Source organism: Musca autumnalis, unplaced genomic scaffold (assembly GCF_047663935.1).
Source record: "Musca autumnalis isolate F117 unplaced genomic scaffold, ASM4766393v1 scaffold_3, whole genome shotgun sequence".
Classification (NCBI taxonomy): domain Eukaryota; kingdom Metazoa; phylum Arthropoda; class Insecta; order Diptera; family Muscidae; genus Musca; species Musca autumnalis.
Window position 1 is genome coordinate 72,623,678 of NW_027411866.1, and position 21,090 is coordinate 72,644,767.

Consider the following 21,090-nt stretch of genomic DNA (forward strand, 5'->3'; position numbering starts at 1 on the left):
TGCAAATATTATAATATTCAAGAATTCAAAAGTTGTATTAAAATATTTTTAAAATTGGCTTTAGAAGTATTAAAATCTAGCAACTGATTATTGGACAAAGAATTTAAATAATTTAAAGCCCGAGTTAAAGGTGCATTTAATATATAGTTCCTTTGATGCAATCCAACATAGAAAATGTTTCTGTGCCTTAGAGAAAGTCTACCGGTACACTAAACGGGATTTTGCTTAAAAGGTCTGGGCAATCTACAAAACCATTTATCAAATCATAAACAAATAACATACAGTCTGTCGCAAAAGTTAGTATACACCGTTGAAACCAAAATGTATTAGGGATAAATATCACTATAACTTATTGAAAACAACAAACCATTAGTTTTATTTGATAGACAAGAAGGTTGTCTTCCATAATAACAATTAAAAGTGCGCAATATTTGCATACATTAGCAAATGTACGGGTCGAATCCCAAAAAGACCAAAATTTATGTCGCAAAAGTTAGTATACAACGGAGAATCCTCGTGGAACTGTGTAAAAAATTCATGATATTTTTGAACAAAATGAAACTAAATCTGTACTAAAGATCATAAACAGTATATTAATTGGTTTTAATGGCAGTTATAGTACTTATAGTGACAAGTCCAACATACACTGGATCGTAAAATCCACAAAAATTGGTCATATAAAAATACAGCAACTGTAGGGACAAAATTCCGGGTGTTATGTCCTGTTTATGAATTCTAAAGCCATGAAATGCTCAGAAAAGCTCTAAAGTTTCAATATGGGGTGATCTTGATCGAGTTTCGACTTGTCCTGTTTGAAAAAACGGGAATTTCTTGAAGGAAACCCATACTTTTGAGGTCATTGTCCTTATGAAACATGCAATAATCCTTAATTCTTACGCATAAGGACATTCCTTTTGAGTTAATTTTCTCACAAATGTTGCCCCTTTTCATATTCCCACCAAAAGCAAATAGAAGGAGAACCTCAAGGTCCGTTGTAAGCCCTACAGTTATACAATCCTACCGGCCTTTTAGCAGTACTGGACATGCTTCCCGTGTCCCTAGTGTCTAATGTACTACTAATGTGTAATGAACTACTTCTAACTGATCCATTTAGTTGTATTTTGGTCCTAAGTGAAGCGAGCAGAGCTTTTCAGAACGTTTTTGCACAATCCATGCGTTACAACAGCAGAGAAAGCTCTGTATTAAAATTTTAAATTAGCTATCATATCCTTCTGTGGTGGTGGAGTATCACTGTAGGGCTTACACCAGAACTTGAGGTTCTCCCACTATTTATTTTTGGTGGGAATGTGAAAAGGGACATAGTTTGTAAGAAAATTAACTGAAAAGGAAAGTCCTTATGTGTAAGGATTAATTATAATTACATGTTTCAAAAGGACAACGGCTTCAAAAGTATGGATTTCCTTCAAGAAATTCCCGTTTCTTCAAAAAGGACAAGTAGAAACTCGATCAAGATCACCCCATATTGAAACTTTAGAACTTTACTGAGCATTTCGTGGCTTTAAAATTCATAAATAGGACACAACACCCGGAATTTTGTCGCTACAGTTGTTGTATTTGTAGATGACCAATTTTTGTGGATTTTACGATCCAGTGTATGTTTGACTTGTCACTATAAGTACTATAACTGCCATTTAAACCAATTTATATACTGTTTATGATCTTTAGTACAGATTTAGTTTCATTTTGTTCAAAAATATCATGAATTTTTTACACAGTTCCACGAGGATTCTCCGTTGTATACTAACTTTTGCGACATAAATTTTGGTCTTTTTGGGATTCGACCCGTACATTTGCTAATGTATGCAAATATTGCGCACTTTTAATTGTTATTATGGAAGACAACCTTCTTGTCTATCAAATAAAACTAATGGTTTGTTGTTTTCAATAAGTTATAGTGATATTTATCCCTAATACATTTTGGTTTCAACGGTGTATACTAACTTTTGCGACAGACTGTAGATTGTAATTTGCGTCTTATTTCTAATGACATCATCCCTAGATGTGCACAATAAATTTCATACGACGGCCTCGGTTCCATGTGATGTAAATGAGGCAATGCAAAACGGATAAAAGATTTTTGAATTCGTTCAATTCTTGCAATATGGATATTGCAGTGGGGACTCCAGATAAAAGATCCATATTCAAGTTTGGATCTAACAAATGCACAGTACAATGATTTCAATGTGTATGGATCAGTGAAGTCTTTAGCATTACGTTTAATAAATGCAAGTGTGGAGTATACTTTAGGAATTAATTGGTCCAAGAGAGGTTTAAATGAGAATTTTGAATCAAACAGAATGCCCAAATCCATTGCTTCATTCACTTTGTTCAAAGAGGAATTACACAAAACATAAGTGGTTTGTAACGGAGTCCTCAATCGAGAGTACGTTACTTGGGAACATTTATTTAAATTGACTTGTAGGTTGTTATTTAGGCACCAATTATCAAAATTGATAAGGTCGTTCTGCAGTGCAATTACATCGGCAGAAGATTTTATTTTTGAAAATATTTTCAAGTCATCTGCATACATTAGAAAGTTTGCAAATTTAAAGCAATTGGATACGTCATTTATATAAATATCGAAAAGAAGGGGACTGAGGATGCTTCCCTGAGGAACCCCAGATGTCTGAATATAAGGCGGAGAGCTATATTTATCAATCCGAACAACACAAATTCTGTTTTGTAGATATGACGAAAACCAGTTAAGAAACATTGAGTGAATACCCAATGAGAACAATTTAGAAAGTAATATAGTGTGTGAAATTTTGTCAAATGCTTTTGAGAAATCAGTGTATATTACATCAACTTGCATGCCCGATTCCATAGCTGACAAGCAATAGTCCGAAAAGACAGAGAGATTGGGCACCGTTGACTTATTTTTACGAAATCCATGCTGTTGCGGAACTATTATAGATTTGGTGTTGAAATAAAGGATATCAAATATAGCATGCTCAAATATTTTAGAAATTGTCGACAGTTTGGAAATTGATCTGTAATTGGAAACCTCATTACGTTTTCCAGATTTAAAAATAGGACAAATAGAAGCCATCTTCCACCTATCGGCAAATACTCCATTTAAAAGAGACTGGTTGAAAATCATCAAAATTGGATGGGCCAACGACTGAGCACAGTTCTTGATAAGAAATGGGCATAAGCCATCTGCATCGGTCTTTGTAGAATTTTTAACCTTATTAATTGCATTTAGAACGTCGCATGTCGCATTTCTCAGTGATTTTCATACCTGGCCTACCTCTCCTTTATTGTACCAAGGTTTGCGTGTTCGCTTTGTATGACTTAAATTAAAAATAATATAAATAACTTCATAATTTGAAGAGTATTTTTCTTCATATGTTAATTTTTTTTAGCGAAAAAAACAAATTGTATATAGAAATGATTTTTAAGACTTTCTAAGCATAAAAAAATATTTTTTCTATGAATTTCCCTATTGACTCGGTGCGGCTGACTATTGTGGACCGAGATAAAGGCACCTCTTTGAAAATGTCTTCCATTTTTCTACCAGTATCTCCAAAAAGGTAATGCTTACATAAAAACTTCTTTAAAAACCCCCATCTTCAAAAGGTCTACATTTCTTGGCCAATTCCAAAGCAATCTTATATGATGCCTTGATTGTGGCATTATCATAATTGCCTTTGTCTTTTATAATATTAAGACTCCTATTATTATTATACCCTACACCACTATGTGGGGAGGGTATTTTAAGTTGGTTTTGCCCAAAAAGTTTGTAACGCATCGAAATAATGGTCGTAGACCCATACTTATATATACCAAAATGAATGTCTCGACGAGCTGAGTCGATCTGGCTATGTGTGTCCGTCTGTCTGTCCATCTAAACCTTGTAATCACGCTACAGGTCGCAATTTTGATCGGATCGTCACGAAATTTGAGTGTTGATGAGGGTCCCGGAGTAGAGCTGGCAAAAAATCGATGGCACTATCGATAAAATCGATTGTTTTTTTAAAATTAAATATCGATAGATAGTTTTGCCTATCGATATTATCGGAACAAAAACCCGCAACCCAAAACTCATTAAAATAAATAGAAATTTCGCTGCTTTTCGGTTTTGTGTGTGTGAGAAAATAAGCCCGTAGTCACATGTACATATTTTTCGGAAAGGTAAAATGTATTTTTTTAATATTTTTATAAGATAAAAGCAATTTTTTATTCTCCTTTGCATTTCTGTGAACTACTTGTGCAAAATGTCAAGAAAAGCATTGACATTTCCGCCATTTTCATCTCCAAATTAATGGTGTTGACCGCTTACCGATAATATCGATAGTAATCGATGTTTTAAACTATTATATCGAAAATATCTAATGTTGGGAATATCGATGGTTTGCCAGCTCTATCCCGGAGGGGAAGAAGCCTATTGATTTTGGTGATGGTCGGATAAAATTCAGGGGTCGGAATGGGCAAAAAACTTATGTGGATAAAAAGACAACGTTTTCTTCCAAAGCGAATATCTCAGCTTCTATATGGGGTATACCAAAAGCAAGACCTGACAATGAAAGTAGAAAATATCGCCTTTCTATTGATCAAACAACGAAGATATCACAATAGTCGCAAATAAAGCCCAAATTTTCATGTTTGCGATTTTAATTATAATGACGAATGCAAAAAATTTATTTGGAGAAAAAGTCAACATTTTATTCCAAAGCAAATATCTCAGGGCCTATAAGGGGTATATAAAAGGCAAAACCAAAGCAAATATCTCAGGGCCTATAAGGGGTATATAAAATGAAATGAAAGTAGAATATATCACCTTTACAACGATGTAACGTAGAATGTCGTAGGTGGTCAAACAACGAAGATATCGCAATAGTCGCAAATAGAACCCAACTTTTCATTTTTGCGATTTTAATAATAATGACGAATATCACACCTTTGGTTGGGGACCTTCTAAAAGCAAAGCCTGACTTAGAAAGTAGAAAATCCCATCTTTAAAATTATGCAAAGTAGGTTGGCGTAGGTGGTCAAATAATATAGATATCGCAATAGTCGGTAATGCATTCCTTTTTCTGCAATCAAACTTTCGTATCTCTCTAAAAGAAATGTTTTCGAGTGAAAAGATTATGCACAGAGGTAGTGGTGTAGGGTGTCACATAGTCGGCCCCGTACCGACTATAGCCTTTTCACTTGTTTGTTAAATTATCTTTAAGCTGTCATGTTATTTTTTCGCTCATTTCCCGTCATTAAATGATATTTTGTATGCGTATTATAATGACGCCTAAGGTAAGATGGATATACATTTTTTTATTGTTGCATTGCAGACGAGCCATCCTGCGTCATTAAAAATATTAATACAAAACAAAACATCATTATCAAAATATTAACGAACGGGTTTGATATAAATCATCTTCTTTATGCTTTGTGAAACGGTTTTATGTATTGTTAATAATTCATCATGATTACTTTTTTAATTTCATTTGTTTGTTTTAATTTTTAAAATTAATTTGAAAAAGTATCCAAAAATATTTTATTTATTTATTATGACATGTTTATAAACGTGTAACATATTATAAACTTAGTCTATTTACAAAGATTCTCCATTCATTTCTATCATTTGCTATATATTTTAATTGATCGATTGATAAGTTGGTTTCTGTTGTTAGTGTTCTTCTCCATGTTGTTTTCGGCCTGCCTCTATTGCGTCGTCCTTGGGGATTCCAATGGAGAGCTGAGTGGGAAATATCAGTTTCGCTTTTTCTAAGAGTGTGGCCGAGCCAGCCATATTTCCTTTGAGTGATTGCAGATTTTATTTCCTGTTGATTTGTTATATTCCAGAGACGTTCGTTAGATATAGTTTGTGGCCACCATATTTTTAATATGTTGCGAAGACATCTGTTTATAAATACTTGAAGTTTATTGGTTAATGTGGTATTGGTAAGCCATGTCTCGGATCCATACAGTAGCGTAGATTTCACGCAAGAATTGAAGATATTGATTTTTGTTTTTATATTTAATGCCTCAGATGACCAAATGTTTTCAGCGACGCAAACGTTCCTTGGGTTTTTTAATACGGTTATCAACGTCCTCCGTGGTACATACCTCCTTTTGTTGATAAAATGCTACCAAGATATTCAAAACGGTCCACATTCTGTATTGCTTCTCCATATATCATAAACGGGTTGTTATTATTGGCATTTATCCTCATAGATCTTGTTTTGCCGCAGTTTATTTTCAGACCAACTTTTAATTATTCCTCTGACAGGTTGAGTAATTTGTTTTGCATATCTGAGTATGTTGTTGTAAGTAAAACGGCATCGTCTGCATACTCCAGATCCCCAAGTTTGTCGAACAAATTCCAATTTAGACCGGATGGTGTTGAGTCTAGATTTTCAAACACTGCGTCAAGAACTGTGACGAATAATAGCGGTGATAATGTGCAGCCTTGTCGCACTCCGCTGGTTGTAAAAAACGCTTCGCTGAGGAGTCCTTCGTGCAACACTCTGGAAGTCGTACCAATATAGCTATTTTCTATAAGTGTCACTAGTTTCTTGGGTATTCCTTTTGATAGAAGTGAGCTCCATATGTATTTTCTGTTTAGGGCATCGAACGCTTTTTCATAGTCCACAAATGCTAGATATAAACTTGCGTTATACTCTACGGATTGTTCAATGATGATTCTTGTTGTGCATATGTGGTCGATGCATGAATTCCTTGTTCGGAACGCAACAATTTTTCTAATGGTTCGGCTATTCTATTTAAAATTATTTTGTTGAAAATTTGTAGTGTTGATGGCAGTAAGGATATGCCTCTCCAGTTGCCACATTTTGTTCTGTTACCCGTTTTAGGAAGTTTCACTATAATTGATTCTTTCCAGTCTTGTGGGATAGTTTCCTCCTACCATATCTGTTTGAATAACGGGTGTAGTTTTTCAGCCATTATATTGCTACAGACTTTAAAGCATTCTGCTGGAATACCGTCGTTGCCTGGGGCTTTACCGGGTTTTAGGGTATTAATCGCTTCTTCTATTTCAGCAATTGAAGGATTTTCTGTTTTTACCTCTGCATTTGTGGGATGTATTTTTGAGATGTGGAATTGTGCTTGGTGGTTTTGGCTGATGTTCAGCGTTTTTTCAAAATGTCTTTTCCAAACTTTTGTTTGTTCGTCTTTTGATGTCAAAAATATAGGCTTCGAAAATGCACCTCTACCCTCTACCTCGATGGTAGGGGTGCATTTTCGAAGTTTTCAACAATGAACGGAAACAAACAAAAAATCACACACTCTGGCATACACACACACATGTGATTGCTTAACAACCCTATAAGTCAACATTCCGCAGCTCTTTACTCGCGAGCAAGCAAATAGAGCTTCTTTCTCCACTCACTAATTGAAAATCCATGCACTAAAATTGTTGTTGTTGTGTGCCGTGCTATAAGTAAGCATCATAGCATCAGCATACCACAGTGAATTTTATCAACCACGAAACGCTTTTGAGTTATTCACATGTGTTTAGTACTATTCCGTTTTATATCTGCTCTTGTGGAGTTGAGTACTTTTCGCTTTTCGTTTTGTTCGCACTCACGAATGTAAACGAAACTAAACAGCGAGCTTGGCCAACGTGGGTTATGTTTCGTTTTGTATTGTTCCTGGAAAATACGAATCGAAACGATTGGAAATGTTATTTAAAGTATTTTTACGTACCCTGGTTTTCAAGGGAAGATTTTTTATTTGCTGACAGAGAAGATTTAATGTACATACTAAAAGTTGTTTAAAATTTTACATTTTTCATCCATAAAATTGTTTTAGTGTTCGAAAAATCGAACACCAAATACGACGAAATGGGTTAAACAGATAAACAGAGACATCACGCATTCTTAGCGAGTTTCGATTCAAATCGTCTTTTGGATAATTCACCATGACATTATGTTATAAACAATGTCATTTTAAGCGATTTCGTGTGTATTATTAACATATTCTTGGTATGCTATATGTATCTGTTAAGAAATTACTATGCTCGAACCACAAGAGGATGTGCATCCAATGCCATGTGAACGAAAAACCTCGAAGGGAGCAATTTCAAGTAATTGGTTTACGGAATTCATTCAATTATATAAAAAATTAATTCGTTGTAAGCAAAAATAATTTTTTTGAAGCTGTGCTCGAAGAGTGGTATTAGCAAACGTAAAATAACTCGAGGTGCTGAATATGATTTGAATGCAACTGTCTTAAAAGCCAAAATGAAAATAATTTGTATTTATTGTTGTCTTATTAGAACGAAGGTCATTATTTATTAATGTTTTTAATTAATTGAATTTTAATCGATCTAACGTGACCTAAGGGTTTGTATTGAATGAATGAATGAATCTAGACAAGACACTAGGTTGACTTGGTAAGAAAAAGGCTTCAAAACTACTTCATATCTGCAAATTTGTAATAATAGTTGCAATTCACATCCGATCTTTTAGCAATTCACATCCGATATGACTGATGAGCTGAATTAAACCACCAGCGAATCGATCATAGCATATTGGTTGGGTGTTCAATACAAACTTTTTAGAAAATAATTTTGTTGTGAGTTTTCGAAGGGTTCCTCTGTCCAACCACTTATCCTAAAATTTCAAAAAATGTGACAGATGAGAATAATATATTATAAGTTTGTGAATCAGGTCATAAGTTTGCTAAGGGACATGCAACTCTGCAATAGAAGAAAGGCAAAATGTCCAAAATCGTTTAAACTATTCATTAACCAATTTACTATTCTAGCAGACGAAATGGTTGAATTAAGTCCAGAAAAGTGGTTCTAAATTTAATTTGGTAAATAATTCAACGCTTTTCTAAAAAAATAATAGAAAATACGAATTATTTCAATATTGCTATTCAATTTCTGGCTAACAAAACATGTCTTTTAAAATCATTCGAAATTTTAGGCTAGGTTCATGGCACAATTACCAAGGTAGTGGTATCACACCAGCTCTTCGAATATGAAGTGTCAAATCCCTTCATAAAAAAATTATTTTTGTTGTAATTTCCCCAACAACATAAAGAAAATTTTGACATAACATATTCAAAATTTTACGACACCAACAACTTGGGAAATGTGCCATGGCTAGGTTACATATTTTCCCAAAAACATCACCGAAGGGAAAAGTGGTACTTATCTCATTTCAATGATATTAGAAGAGTCCTAACAACGAGTCTTATGACACCACTTGTAGATAAGTTTCTGAATTATTTGGGAAAAGTCGCCAATATTAAGCTGAGAGGTATTTGTGCCACCGTTAAAAATGTTGTTTCCTCACCTGGAAATCAAACCCGGGTATAAAGTTTGCAAGGCGGGAAGTTTACCATTGCACCACAGTGTTAAATTTTTCCTGCCACACTTATCCAGAAAAAGGAGCTTTTACACCTTATTGTCAATAGAAATAAATGATTCCGATGATGTCATTGTTCTCAGACTTCAAATAGTCAGAATCTTAATATACTGTACATATTTTCAATTTCTATTTTTTAATAACTTATGCATATAATTTATGTAAGTAAGAACATGTGGTGTCCGGATTATCGAGATTATACTGTATTCCACATAAATTCAGAATATTTTAATGTGGAAGCTTTTTACTTGTTTTTCATTAGGTATGTACCTAAATAAAGAGTTTAAAATTTTGTATGTAAAAACTATACACATCATCAAAAAAAAAAAAATAAATAAATAAATAAATAAGTTGCCCCCCCCCCCCCCCTAGATTTGATTCTTGCTACGCCCTTGCTGGGACTAATCCTACATTCAGCAGAAATGGCGCTAGTTTCATAATCGACCCTGGCAAATCAGTAACATATTCACCTATAGTGATCAAAATGCAATACTCATTACCCAAAATGAGACGACAACAGCATTACTTCCGCAAAATAACCCTGATGTTTGAAAATGAAGAAGGTATAAAGGAATACCAAATAACTCGAGGAGTACCACAAGGATCTCTTCTTGGACCGCCTAGCATTAGCCGATAAAAAAATACAGAAGCAGTCTTAATCACATGTCGTATAGTAATAGAAAGAATAAATATTCAAATTGGAGACTGTATAATCACAACAGCGGAAACCCTTAAATACCTAGGCGTTATGATAGCCAATCGCTTGGGTATGCCATGCATATAGGACTGTTATCGCTGGTATGATACCTATTGATATCTTAGCAACAGAATCTCAATTGTAGCAGGAACCCGATGTAAATTCCGACGTCGCAAGAAGACGTAGCACTATCGAATAGCAAGGCAAGTGGTCAGCTTCTACAAAAGGTGGATGGACGTAATCGCTGATACGAAACGTGGAGACTTGGTCAAATAGGCGACATGGATTCCTAAATTTTTATCTCACCTATTTTCTCTCCGGACATGTTTCCCTAATTGTCCTTGGAACATGTAGAAGACCCATATCATGTTTTCTTTTTGTGTCCGCGGTTTAGTGTAGATATGACAAACTTAGAGCGGCAAGTTAACAGTGAAGTATGTGTAGAAACTATAATTGAAATAATGATGGTGTCTCTCGACAATTGGCAATTTGTCTGTGTCATATTGGAACTACGTAGACAGGATGAGATTCGAAGGCGAATAATAAATAGCAATGTTCTTTAGAACATTCCCTCCTGCGACGAAAATTAAATTAAATTAAAAGAAAGGGTGCTTCTATAGACCCTTTCTGAAAGAAAGAGTGCTATATACCATTTCTGAAAGAAAGGGTGCTTCTATAGACCCTTTCTGAAAGAAAGAGTGCTATATACCATTTCTGAAAGAAAGGGTGCTTCTATAGACCCTTTCTGAAAGAAAGAGTGCTACACGCAGAAAAATTTTTGTTAGAAATATGTTTGGATCCAAACAAATATATGTTTGGGACCGGTTGCAAACAAATATATGTTTAGATCCAAACATAATATGTTTGGGTCCATATGTTTGCAACATTTTGTAACACATCTCAATTTGATATGTTTGGGTAAAACATATTTTTTATGTTAGAACATTTTTTCATGGGTGGAGAGAGGATGTTTGTCAACGAGAGTAATAACAGCGCTCTCGCGGCTGTGGAATGCTGTTTTATAATGAAGAGTTGTGTGTATTGTATAATAGAAGACGTAGAAGCGAAGAAGGGGGCTTTGGTGGCATGTATGCGTCAAACTCGTGTGTTTCTTGTTTTGTTGTTGTTAACCAACTTAGCAGGCGACGAAGAAAAGAAGAAATGATATAAATTATATTTTTTCTTTCTTCAGTGTTTTAGATGCCTTTGTAGAGTCATGACGGTAAAGTGAGTGAATAAATCAGTGTTTTGTGTTTTCTTAAAGAAATTGTGCTTTTTATTAATTAAATGCCCAATACATTTTATAATTGGAAATTTTATAATTGAATCAATAAGGTGAATGGAAATATTTTATTGGACAAGGAGGAAATCGCATTTAATATTGGTAATTACATACATACTTATGTATATTTAAAATATGGCATATCCATATTTATTTAATACGAGTACATTACATAATCATTTGATTCTAGATGCCGATTTCCCGCTGATGATTTCAACTATGTTTTATTTCACAACTAAGGAGAAGCGTTTAACTACGTTTATATATATTTTTCCTTTCTAAAAGTGACTATTTACAAATTATTTCAATCAGTTTTTCTTTTATTAAAGTGTGTTATGCATTTCTTTGGAATTTTGTATGTACCTATGTGTTTGTTGTTCTTTTTCCTTTCAATAAACAACCTCAACATTTGTGTGTATACTATAGAGCAGCCAAGATCGTCCATATACGTTAACGTGACTACAACAACTACACACATTCTCTTTTTTCTCATCTGCCGTGGTTTAGCAAGGGAAAGACAGTCTCGGAGAGACAAATGAACAAAATAATTTGAGCATCAATGCTATAGAGATAGCCAGTGAGTTCTTACTGAGAGCAAGTGAGCACACATTTCAAAGTGTTTTACATTGAAGCTTACGCTCCCTTGCTCTCAGTAAGCGCCCACTGGTGCATGTGTTTGTTTTTTGTTTTGTGCCTTTTGGGTTTGTACTTTTTTGCACACAAACATATAAAATGTTTGCACCCAAACATAAAATTGTTTCCACCCAAACATATCTTTGTTTGCACCCAAACATATATATCTTTGCACCCAAACATATATATCTTTGCACCCAAACATATATTTGTTTGCAGACCCAAACATATTTTATACATATGTTTGCTGCAAAATATGTTTGGGACATATGTTAGAGAGGCCGTTTTTTTTGCGTGTATATACCATTTCTGAAAGAAAGGGTGCTTCTATAGACCCTTTATGAATGAAAGGGATGAAAGAGTAGAAAGGGTGATTCTGTAAACCCTTTCGGAAAGAAAGGGTGCTTCTATAAACTGCGATGGTTTTCGCTCGGAACGTTTACCAGCCAATTTGTTGCAGGCCCAACGTGATTATTTCGGTGCCCATACCCACACGCAGAAAAATATATGTTAAAAACTGCAGCAAACGTATAATATGTTTGGATGCAAACATAAAATATATTTGGATCTAAAAATAAATATGTTTGCTGCAGTTTTTAACATATATTTTTCTGTGTGTATGAACTATTGCGTCAAGAGGGCAAATTTGTGCATACCAATTGAACCGGAATTGGTGGCAATGTATCGGCCAGTACATATCAAGCTTAAGGATATTAACTCGAATTTCAATCAAATTGTTTGGTTTAAAACGGATAGATGGATTCTCTTACAAATTCTAAATTAAAATTATATCTTCTAATATATAAAAGGCAATGTGTGTATGTTAGTATGTTTGTTTGTTTGTATGTTCCGAATAGACTCAAAAACGGCTGAATAGATTTTCTTGAAAATTTCGGATAATGTACTGGGAACACCGGTGGTGAAAATAGGCTATATATTTTTTTGAATGGTCGTCGCGGAAGTGAAATATCGCGGTCATCCCAAATTATTCAAAAATGTATTATTTCAGATAATATACCTAATTTTAGTAAGCGTGACTACAAAACCGCTATAACACTGGCTTCAATATGTGGGATAACGCGGTCAACGCTATAGTTTGGAATACAGTAAAATCCCGATAACATGAGATGTCACTATATAGAAATTCCGAAAAATCGATTGGGAAATCTTATGAAATTTTGTATGTGGAGTTTTTAGGTCTGAGAATAGGTCGTAATCTAATTTTTTTAACCCGCTAAGTGTAGTGACCGTTGGTCCTCCTCGGTCATCACAAAGTTTTCAAAAATGTATTATTTCAATTAATATACATAATTTTAGTAAGCGTGACACAAAAATTAAGCTAGCTTGAAGAAGTGGGATAGCGCGGTCGTGAGCTATTTTAATATGGCTAAGTGTAGTGGCCGGAGGTTCTCCTTCAATTTTTTTTTAAAGTCCATGATATTTTTGAACGTATTGTTTACAGATTGTTTGCAATACTACTGCAATTACCGTCTTGACCCTGAATGGTCTTCGGGGAAGTGAAATATCGCGGTCATCACAAAATGTTCAAACATTTATTATTTCAGATAATATACATAAATTTGCGTGCCTAAAAAATGCTATAAACGCTGAACACTAAACAATAAGTGGGATAGCGCGATCAACTCCACATTTTGGAATACAGTAAAATCCCGATAACTTGAGATGCCACTATCCAGAGGTTAAATCCACCAAAAATAGCGAAAATCAGGCGCCACCCTTCTATGGGAGCTATATCAAAACGAGGACGTATACTGAAAATTCTCTGCAGGGAAGTACTGTTGCATACCGAGCGCAAATAAAAAGGCGTGTCTTTCGGTCGATCCGAATATTTATGCTCTCCTCTTTAAATTACATTAAAACCAAATTTTAGCCGTTTCGGTGTGATAATGATGTTAAATCCTCAAAAATAGCGAAAATCAGCCGGTACCATTCTATGGGAGCTATATCAAAACGTGGACCTATACTGGCAATTCTCTGCAGTAATAATTACGACCCCAACCAAGACCAACAATCCAATATATAGCAATGTTAATTGAGGTGCACCGATCATTATATGTGGGTCACAAAGTGCTTTAAACTGTCAATTTATGGTGAAGGGTAAAATAAAAGAGATTTTATATCTTAAATTTGGGGGATACCATTACATGGAATTTATGTCAAAACATTGATTTATATTATGAAATTTCTAGAGGGATGCCTAATTATGGCTGTATCAATACTGGATAGATAACTAAAGTTTACACGGAGAACCCAAACAACGGGCCAGCAACGCGGACCGGGTCAGCTAGTAATTTATAAAAAATCATTCGTTGTGTTAATAAACAAATTCATTTTTAACTTACCCACTTTATTAATTGGTTATATTGCACACATTCATATATTCTTAATATATATAAACATGTACAATTTGTATAAACAATCGCCTTTCTATAAGCATATAAAAATGAATAATGTAAAAAACCTTTCTGAAAGAAGGAGTGCTTCCATAATCTAAACACTTGCTTTCCAATAAGACCAAAGATTCGTTATGTATTAGACCTGGTATTTCCAAGCGGGAGTGTTCGGGTCTTATGGCTAAAATATGTTCCCATTAGTGTGATTCTATAACACATTTTTGGAGTTACCGACAAAAATCGGCAAAATTAAAATGCTTATAATTTCGGTAATCAACAATATTATTCGGTAAGTTAGCGACCAATAGAAAGTACTCACAAAGTTCCTAAGTTTTACATATAAAGTGCATTAAAAAAGACACGGTGAATAACCCGCTCCTCCGAAATTCAACAAAAAGTATAGCCTATTTTCACCAGGACCATCCCTGTACATTCTCTAAAATTTTCAGGAAAATCGGTTCAGTAGTTTTGGATATATAACATATTTAAAAAGTGAGCGTGCTAAAATAAGGGTTTTAAAAAAATAGGGTTTCCCCTATACCCTACTTTTTTAAAAACCGCACCCCTCCGAAATTCAATAAAAATATGCAGCACATTTTCACCATTTTCCTTGTACACTCTCTGAAATTTTCAGGAAAATCGGTTCAGCCGTTTTGGACATATTTAAAAAAGTGGGAGTGCTAACAACATTGTAGAGGTACTCCGGCCCCTCCGAAATACAACAAAATATATTGCCTATTTTCACTGTACATTCTCTGAAATTTTGAAGAAAATCGATTCAGCCGTTTCGGAGATATAACATATTTAGAAAAATATGGTCGGGTCTTTAGGCCCTAAATAAGTACCTAGGGTCGGAGATTCAACCACCGTTGCATCGTAAATTATTTTCTAACTGATACGTCCGTAAGTTTTTCAAAAATAGCGTTTTAAAAAGAAATAGGGCCCCCCTCCGAAATTCAACATTCTCTGAAATTTTCAGGAAAATCATATTTATAAAAGTGGGCGTGGTGTGGTCTTTCGGCCCAAAAAAGTATTTAGGGTCGGAAACACAGCCACCATTGCCTCGCTAATTAATTTTCTCACCGATACGTTCGAAATTTTTGCTAAAATAGCGTTTTCTCCGCCCCCTCCGAAATTCAACAAAATATATAACCTATGTATGTGCACCACGGGTCCACCCTGTACATCCTCTGAAATTTTCGGGAAAATCGGTTTAGTAGTTTTGGATATATAAAATATATTTTCACCACGGGTGTTCCCTGTACATTCTCTGAAATCTTCAAGAAAATCGGTTCTGCCGTTTTTGAGTCTATACGGAACATACATACTAACATACACATATTGTCTTTTATATATACGATTTTTGAAAGAAAGGGTGCTTCTATATACTATTTTTGAAAAAAGGGTACTTCTATAGACCCATTCTGAAAGAAACGGTACTTCTTTAGACCCATTCTGAAAGAAACGGTGTTTCTATAAATCCTTCATGAAAGAAATGGTGCTTCTAGAGACCCTTTCTGAAAGAAAGGTGGGCTTCTATTGGCCTTTTCTGAAATAAAGTGTGCTTCTATACACATTTTCTGAGAGAATAGGGTGCTTCCATTAACCCTATTCTAAAAGATAGGGTGCTTCTATTTATCCCTTCTAAAAGAAAGGGTCGATAGACCTTTTTGGAAGAAGTGGTGGTTCTATAGACCTTTCTGCTTCCATATTGCTTCGGGCTAAAAAATCCTTGCAGACATAATCCACGACTCAACGACCAACTTTCCGACACCTGCTACTCAACTTGCAAACAACGCATGTCCTTAGTTTTCTCACACTCACAGAAGAAATCAATCATTAAGTTATGGGAAAGATAATAGCTAAGTCATCTGAAAAACGTAAAGGTGATTTTTTACTGGGTGTGTCCGGGCCTGACAAGAACATTAAAAAACGTTTATAATTAACATTGACATTAAAAGTGCTTTGATGTCATTTTCCAATTTCCCATATTGATATTGTATCTTTGATGATATAAAAAGGGGAGTAGTGCCTAAGTTGAGAATAGTTGCGAGACAGACAATAACACATGCAGTATAGTTCATGCAATGAAAGTTTGTAAGTAGAAAACAAAAATACAATTTTAATAGCTTTTAAAAATGTCCCATTTTTTTAACTATATTTTTAGACTATTTGTTAGCATTTGCGGTCATATTGGGTCCACATGCCATGTGGGCCCATTATCATCATTTTGATGACAATCATCGACCTGATTCGTCCAATCCTGATACGTCCAACCCTAATCCCCCATGTTATCGACCTGATACGCCTAATCCTGATACGCCCAACCCTAATCCTCCATGTTCTCGACCCGATAGGCCTAACCTATGTAATCCATGTAATCGACCTGATACGCCTAATCCTGATACCCCAGGTTCTGAATGCGGCGGTGGATCTAATGGTGGTGGTGGTTCCGGAGGCTGTGGTTCTGGTGGCGGATGTGGCCATGATGATCACACGATGACAACTTGCCCTCCGACAACAGTAACAACTTGCAAACCACCTAATCCTGATACCCCAGGTTCTGAATGCGGCGGTGGATCTAATGGTGGTGGTGGTTCCGGAGGCTGTGGTTCTGGTGGCGGATGTGGCCATGATGATCACACGATGACAACTTGCCCTCCGACAACAATAACAACTTGCAAACCACCTAATCCTGATACCCCAGGTTCTGAATGCGGCGGTGGATCTAATGGTGGTGGTGGTTCCGGAGGCTGTGGTTCTGGTGGCGGATGTAATAGTGGATCTGGCAATGGATCTCATGGTGGTTCCGGATGTGGATCTGGCAGTGGATGTAGTGGAGGATCTCATGGCGGTTCTGGAAACGGAGGTAGTGGTGGATCCGGTGGTGGTTCGGGTGGAGGATCTGGTAGTGGATGTGGCCATGATGATCACACGACGACAACTTGCCCTCCGACAACAACAACAACTTGCAAACCACCATCAGACAACAATTCAACAACACCTGATGCTGGTGATAATACACACAATAATGGCACCTTTGTCGCCCTCAACTATTTAATGTCACCTAACGACTGTTCCTCTCTGGCCGATAATATCATACTTTTAGATTTTAGACATTGCCGCCGCTATTATGTGTGCAGCAATGGACGTGCCAAACGTAATCGATGCCCAATCGGTCAATGGTATGACAAGGATATACGAACATGCCGTCCACGTGCACAGGTAACCAATTGTGCGGCTAATAAGAATTAATTTTCCATATTATGGTTCTCATAAACAATACCATTTCCTTTATTTGTCAATGTATTCCAACATTTAGTTATTCAGAAACTTCTCAATTCCAAATAAATTGCAGTATTATATTTCACATTTTAAAGTGTACAGTTTATTTGAAATTTTATTATTTTTTTTTTTTTTTTTTTTGATTGTTTGAGTGGAGTATTCCCCCATTGGCTCAACTTCATTTATTACTCTCTATTACAGAGAGTAATGTTTTTCAAAACGAACTGACAGTGTTGCAAAATGTTACTGATCGCTACCAATATCATGATTTCATCCCGGCGAAGGGAATTATCAATTGGCTTCTCAGTTTTTGAAATGATGCCTTTTTAGCGAAAAACCGAACTCTTTAAGTGTCTAGTATTCTCATATGAATGAGAATCACACTCACTTTTCGGCTTTTCCAAAGAAACACCAAAATCAAAATATTTTGCAACATGTCAGCACGTATCAACTAAGAATTCTTCGAATTCTGTGAGTTGAAAAGAACACCAACACAGTTGCCTGTGAGGTTGTTTATTGGAATTTTGTTTTTTTGTTTTTAACAAAGCTCCAATTCGCCAGTGCCTCGGCTGTTTTTTGTTTGTTTTGTTTATTGTTGAAGTTCAATCTCATTTTCGATTGTTTGAGTGGAGTATTCCCCCATTGGCTCAACTTCATTTATTACTCTCTATTACAGAGAGTAATGTTTTTCAAAACGAGCTGACAGTGTTGCAAAATGTTACTGATCGCTACCAATATCATGATTTCATCCCGGCGAAGGGAATTATCAATTGGCTTCTCAGTTTTTGAAATGATGCCTTTTTAGCGAAAAACCGAACTCTTTAAGTGTCTAGTATTCTCATATGAATGAGAATCACACTCACTTTTCGGCTTTTCCAAAGAAACACCAAAATCAAAATATTTTGCAACATGTCAGCAAACTTCAACAATGAACTTCAACAATAAACAAAACAAACAAAAAACAGCCGAGGCACTGGCGAATTGGAGCTTTGTTAAAAACAAAAAAACAAAATTCCAATAAACAACCTCACAGGCAACTGTGTTGGTGTTCTTTTCAACTCACAGAATTCGAAGAATTCTTAGTTGATACGTGCTGACATGTTGCAAAATATTTTGATTTTGGTGTTTCTTTGGAAAAGCCGAAAAGTGAGTGTGATTCTCATTCATATGAGAATACTAGACACTTAAAGAGTTCGGTTTTTCGCTAAAAAGGCATCATTTCAAAAACTGAGAAGCCAATTGATAATTCCCTTCGCCGGGATGAAATCATGATATTGGTAGCGATCAGTAACATTTTGCAACACTGTCAGTTCGTTTTGAAAAACATTACTCTCTGTAATAGAGAGTAATAAATGAAGTTGAGCCAATGGGGGAATACTCCACTCAAACAATCGAAAATGAGATTGAACTTCAACAATAAACAAAACAAACAAAAAACAGCCGAGGCACTGGCGAATTGGAGCTTTGTTAAAAACAAAAAAACAAAATTCCAATAAACAACCTCACAGGCAACTGTGTTGGTGTTCTTTTCAACTCACAGAATTCGAAGAATTCTTAGTTGATACGTGCTGACATGTTGCAAAATATTTTGATTTTGGTGTTTCTTTGGAAAAGCCGAAAAGTGAGTGTGATTCTCATTCATATGAGAATACTAGACACTTAAAGAGTTCGGTTTTTCGCTAAAAAGGCATCATTTCAAAAACTGAGAAGCCAATTGATAATTCCCTTCGCCGGGATGAAATCATGATATTGGTAGCGATCAGTAACATTTTGCAACACTGTCAGTTCGTTTTGAAAAACATTACTCTCTGTAATAGAGAGTAATAAATGAAGTTGAGCCAATGGGGGAATACTCCACTCAAACAATCGAAAATGAGATTGAACTTCAACAATAAACAAAACAAACATTTTATTATTTTTACAAAGTTCGTTCAAATAGAGCCAGGAATATTTAACGATCCAAGAAAATGTAACCAACAACTTAAACGGTAAACAAATGTTTCTTATTTTTGCATAAATATGTGTAGATGGAGGAATGGATAGAATGGCAACGTGCTACATCGAGTTTGCTGAGGTTCGCCAAGGGCATGACACTTCCCAAGGATTGGCGGAAACTTCGAAGAAAGTAGTAGATGCAGGCACTTTCTCCTACAAAGATCATGAAATGAATCGTATAGATGTTTTGAAGATTTTTTCTCTCAAACACACCAAGCACTGCCTTATACATCGTCTTGTCGCCATTTACTGCCAAACCTACTTTAGCCGATTCTCCATCGACTTTCATGAAGGCAACAGAAAAGCTTGGCGGGGATACCAAATTCAGACATGCCTTGGAATAACTTTGAACGTCAGGAGCTGTTGAAGGCTGCCCTATAATAGACAACAAGATGGTAAGTGTCGATGTGCATCTCTTGGGTCTTTTCCAGGATTTGCCGCAAGGTAAATATCTGGTCAATGCTGGATTTGCCAGGTCTAAAGCCGCATTGGTATGACTCAATTTTTCCGTTGACAATTACCTTTAGTAGTTCACTGACACAGTCTTATAATCAATAGAGAGCATGCTTATTTCCTATAGTCAGAGCATACTGCCTTATATCCTTATCTACATTCTTGTGGACGGGGCACAGGATACACAAGTTCAAATCGGTTATGCGTTCTTCCTGTCAGATTACGCTAACTAGCTGATGTATACACCTTATCAGTGTGTCTCCTCCGGTTTTAAACAGCTTGGCTGGTAAGCCATTGGCTCCTGCTGCCTTATTATTCTTCAGCCGGGTTATTACTGTACACACAATGCAATCTTCTGGGAGTGGATCTGTGTTATCTTCGACATCATCAATAGTACCGAATACCAAAAGTTTGGAAAAAATGTTCTTTCCATGTCCTGAGCACACAGGAGGATGTATGTACTTGTACCAAAGCCATCAGTTTGATGTTTCACTGTGTGTTAGATTTTCGGACTTCATTCAGCCTCCTGTACATCTCAAATTACAAAGCTCTATTTTAAAAATTGTATCTTGATTTGACTAGATGGACGTACGGACAGACGGACATGTTTATATCGACTTAGAATTTTACCCTGATCAAGAAAATACATATATACAGGGTCTCGGATGAATATTTCGATGTGTTACAAACGGAATGACAAATTTAATTATACCCTCCACCACGAGTTGTATTGAAGTAAAATGAAACAAAATACTTTTCTTTTGGTAATGAAAGTACTAAGCTCTTCCGCCACGCTAACTGAAGAATGTCGCTTTCTTTTAAACAAAGTTTAGTATCAATGATATATCGATATTTTGCACATATTCAGAATCCGAAATATCATGTTACAGTCACTTCATTTGGACGAAGTGTGTACAACCGTCAAAATACGTAAAATCTGGATATAACTTCAGATTGGGAATATACCAAAATAGG

General features: G+C 35.6%; 2 protein-coding genes and 1 long non-coding RNA gene across 3 annotated transcripts in view; 1 reads left to right on the plus strand and 2 right to left on the minus strand.

The window, feature by feature from the left end:
- LOC141400140 (uncharacterized) overlaps positions 1 to 16,760 on the minus strand; it is a 29,696-nt gene extending 12,936 nt beyond the window's left edge. Inside the window, exon 1 of the long non-coding RNA XR_012412088.1 lies at positions 16,631 to 16,760. This is a non-coding gene — a long non-coding RNA (uncharacterized lncRNA). The remainder of the gene's footprint in view (positions 1 to 16,630) is intronic.
- Positions 1 to 21,090, minus strand: part of LOC141400145 (uncharacterized) — a 406,721-nt gene that overhangs the window by 37,565 nt on the left and 348,066 nt on the right. The gene's annotated exons all lie outside the window — the stretch shown is intronic.
- On the plus strand, positions 16,355 to 17,752 carry LOC141400138 (uncharacterized). Its single transcript, XM_073979589.1, has 2 exons — positions 16,355 to 16,479; positions 16,550 to 17,752. Exons 1-2 carry the CDS (start codon positions 16,470 to 16,472, stop codon positions 17,635 to 17,637), a joined length of 1,098 nt encoding a protein of 365 aa, XP_073835690.1. The 5' UTR covers positions 16,355 to 16,469; the 3' UTR covers positions 17,638 to 17,752.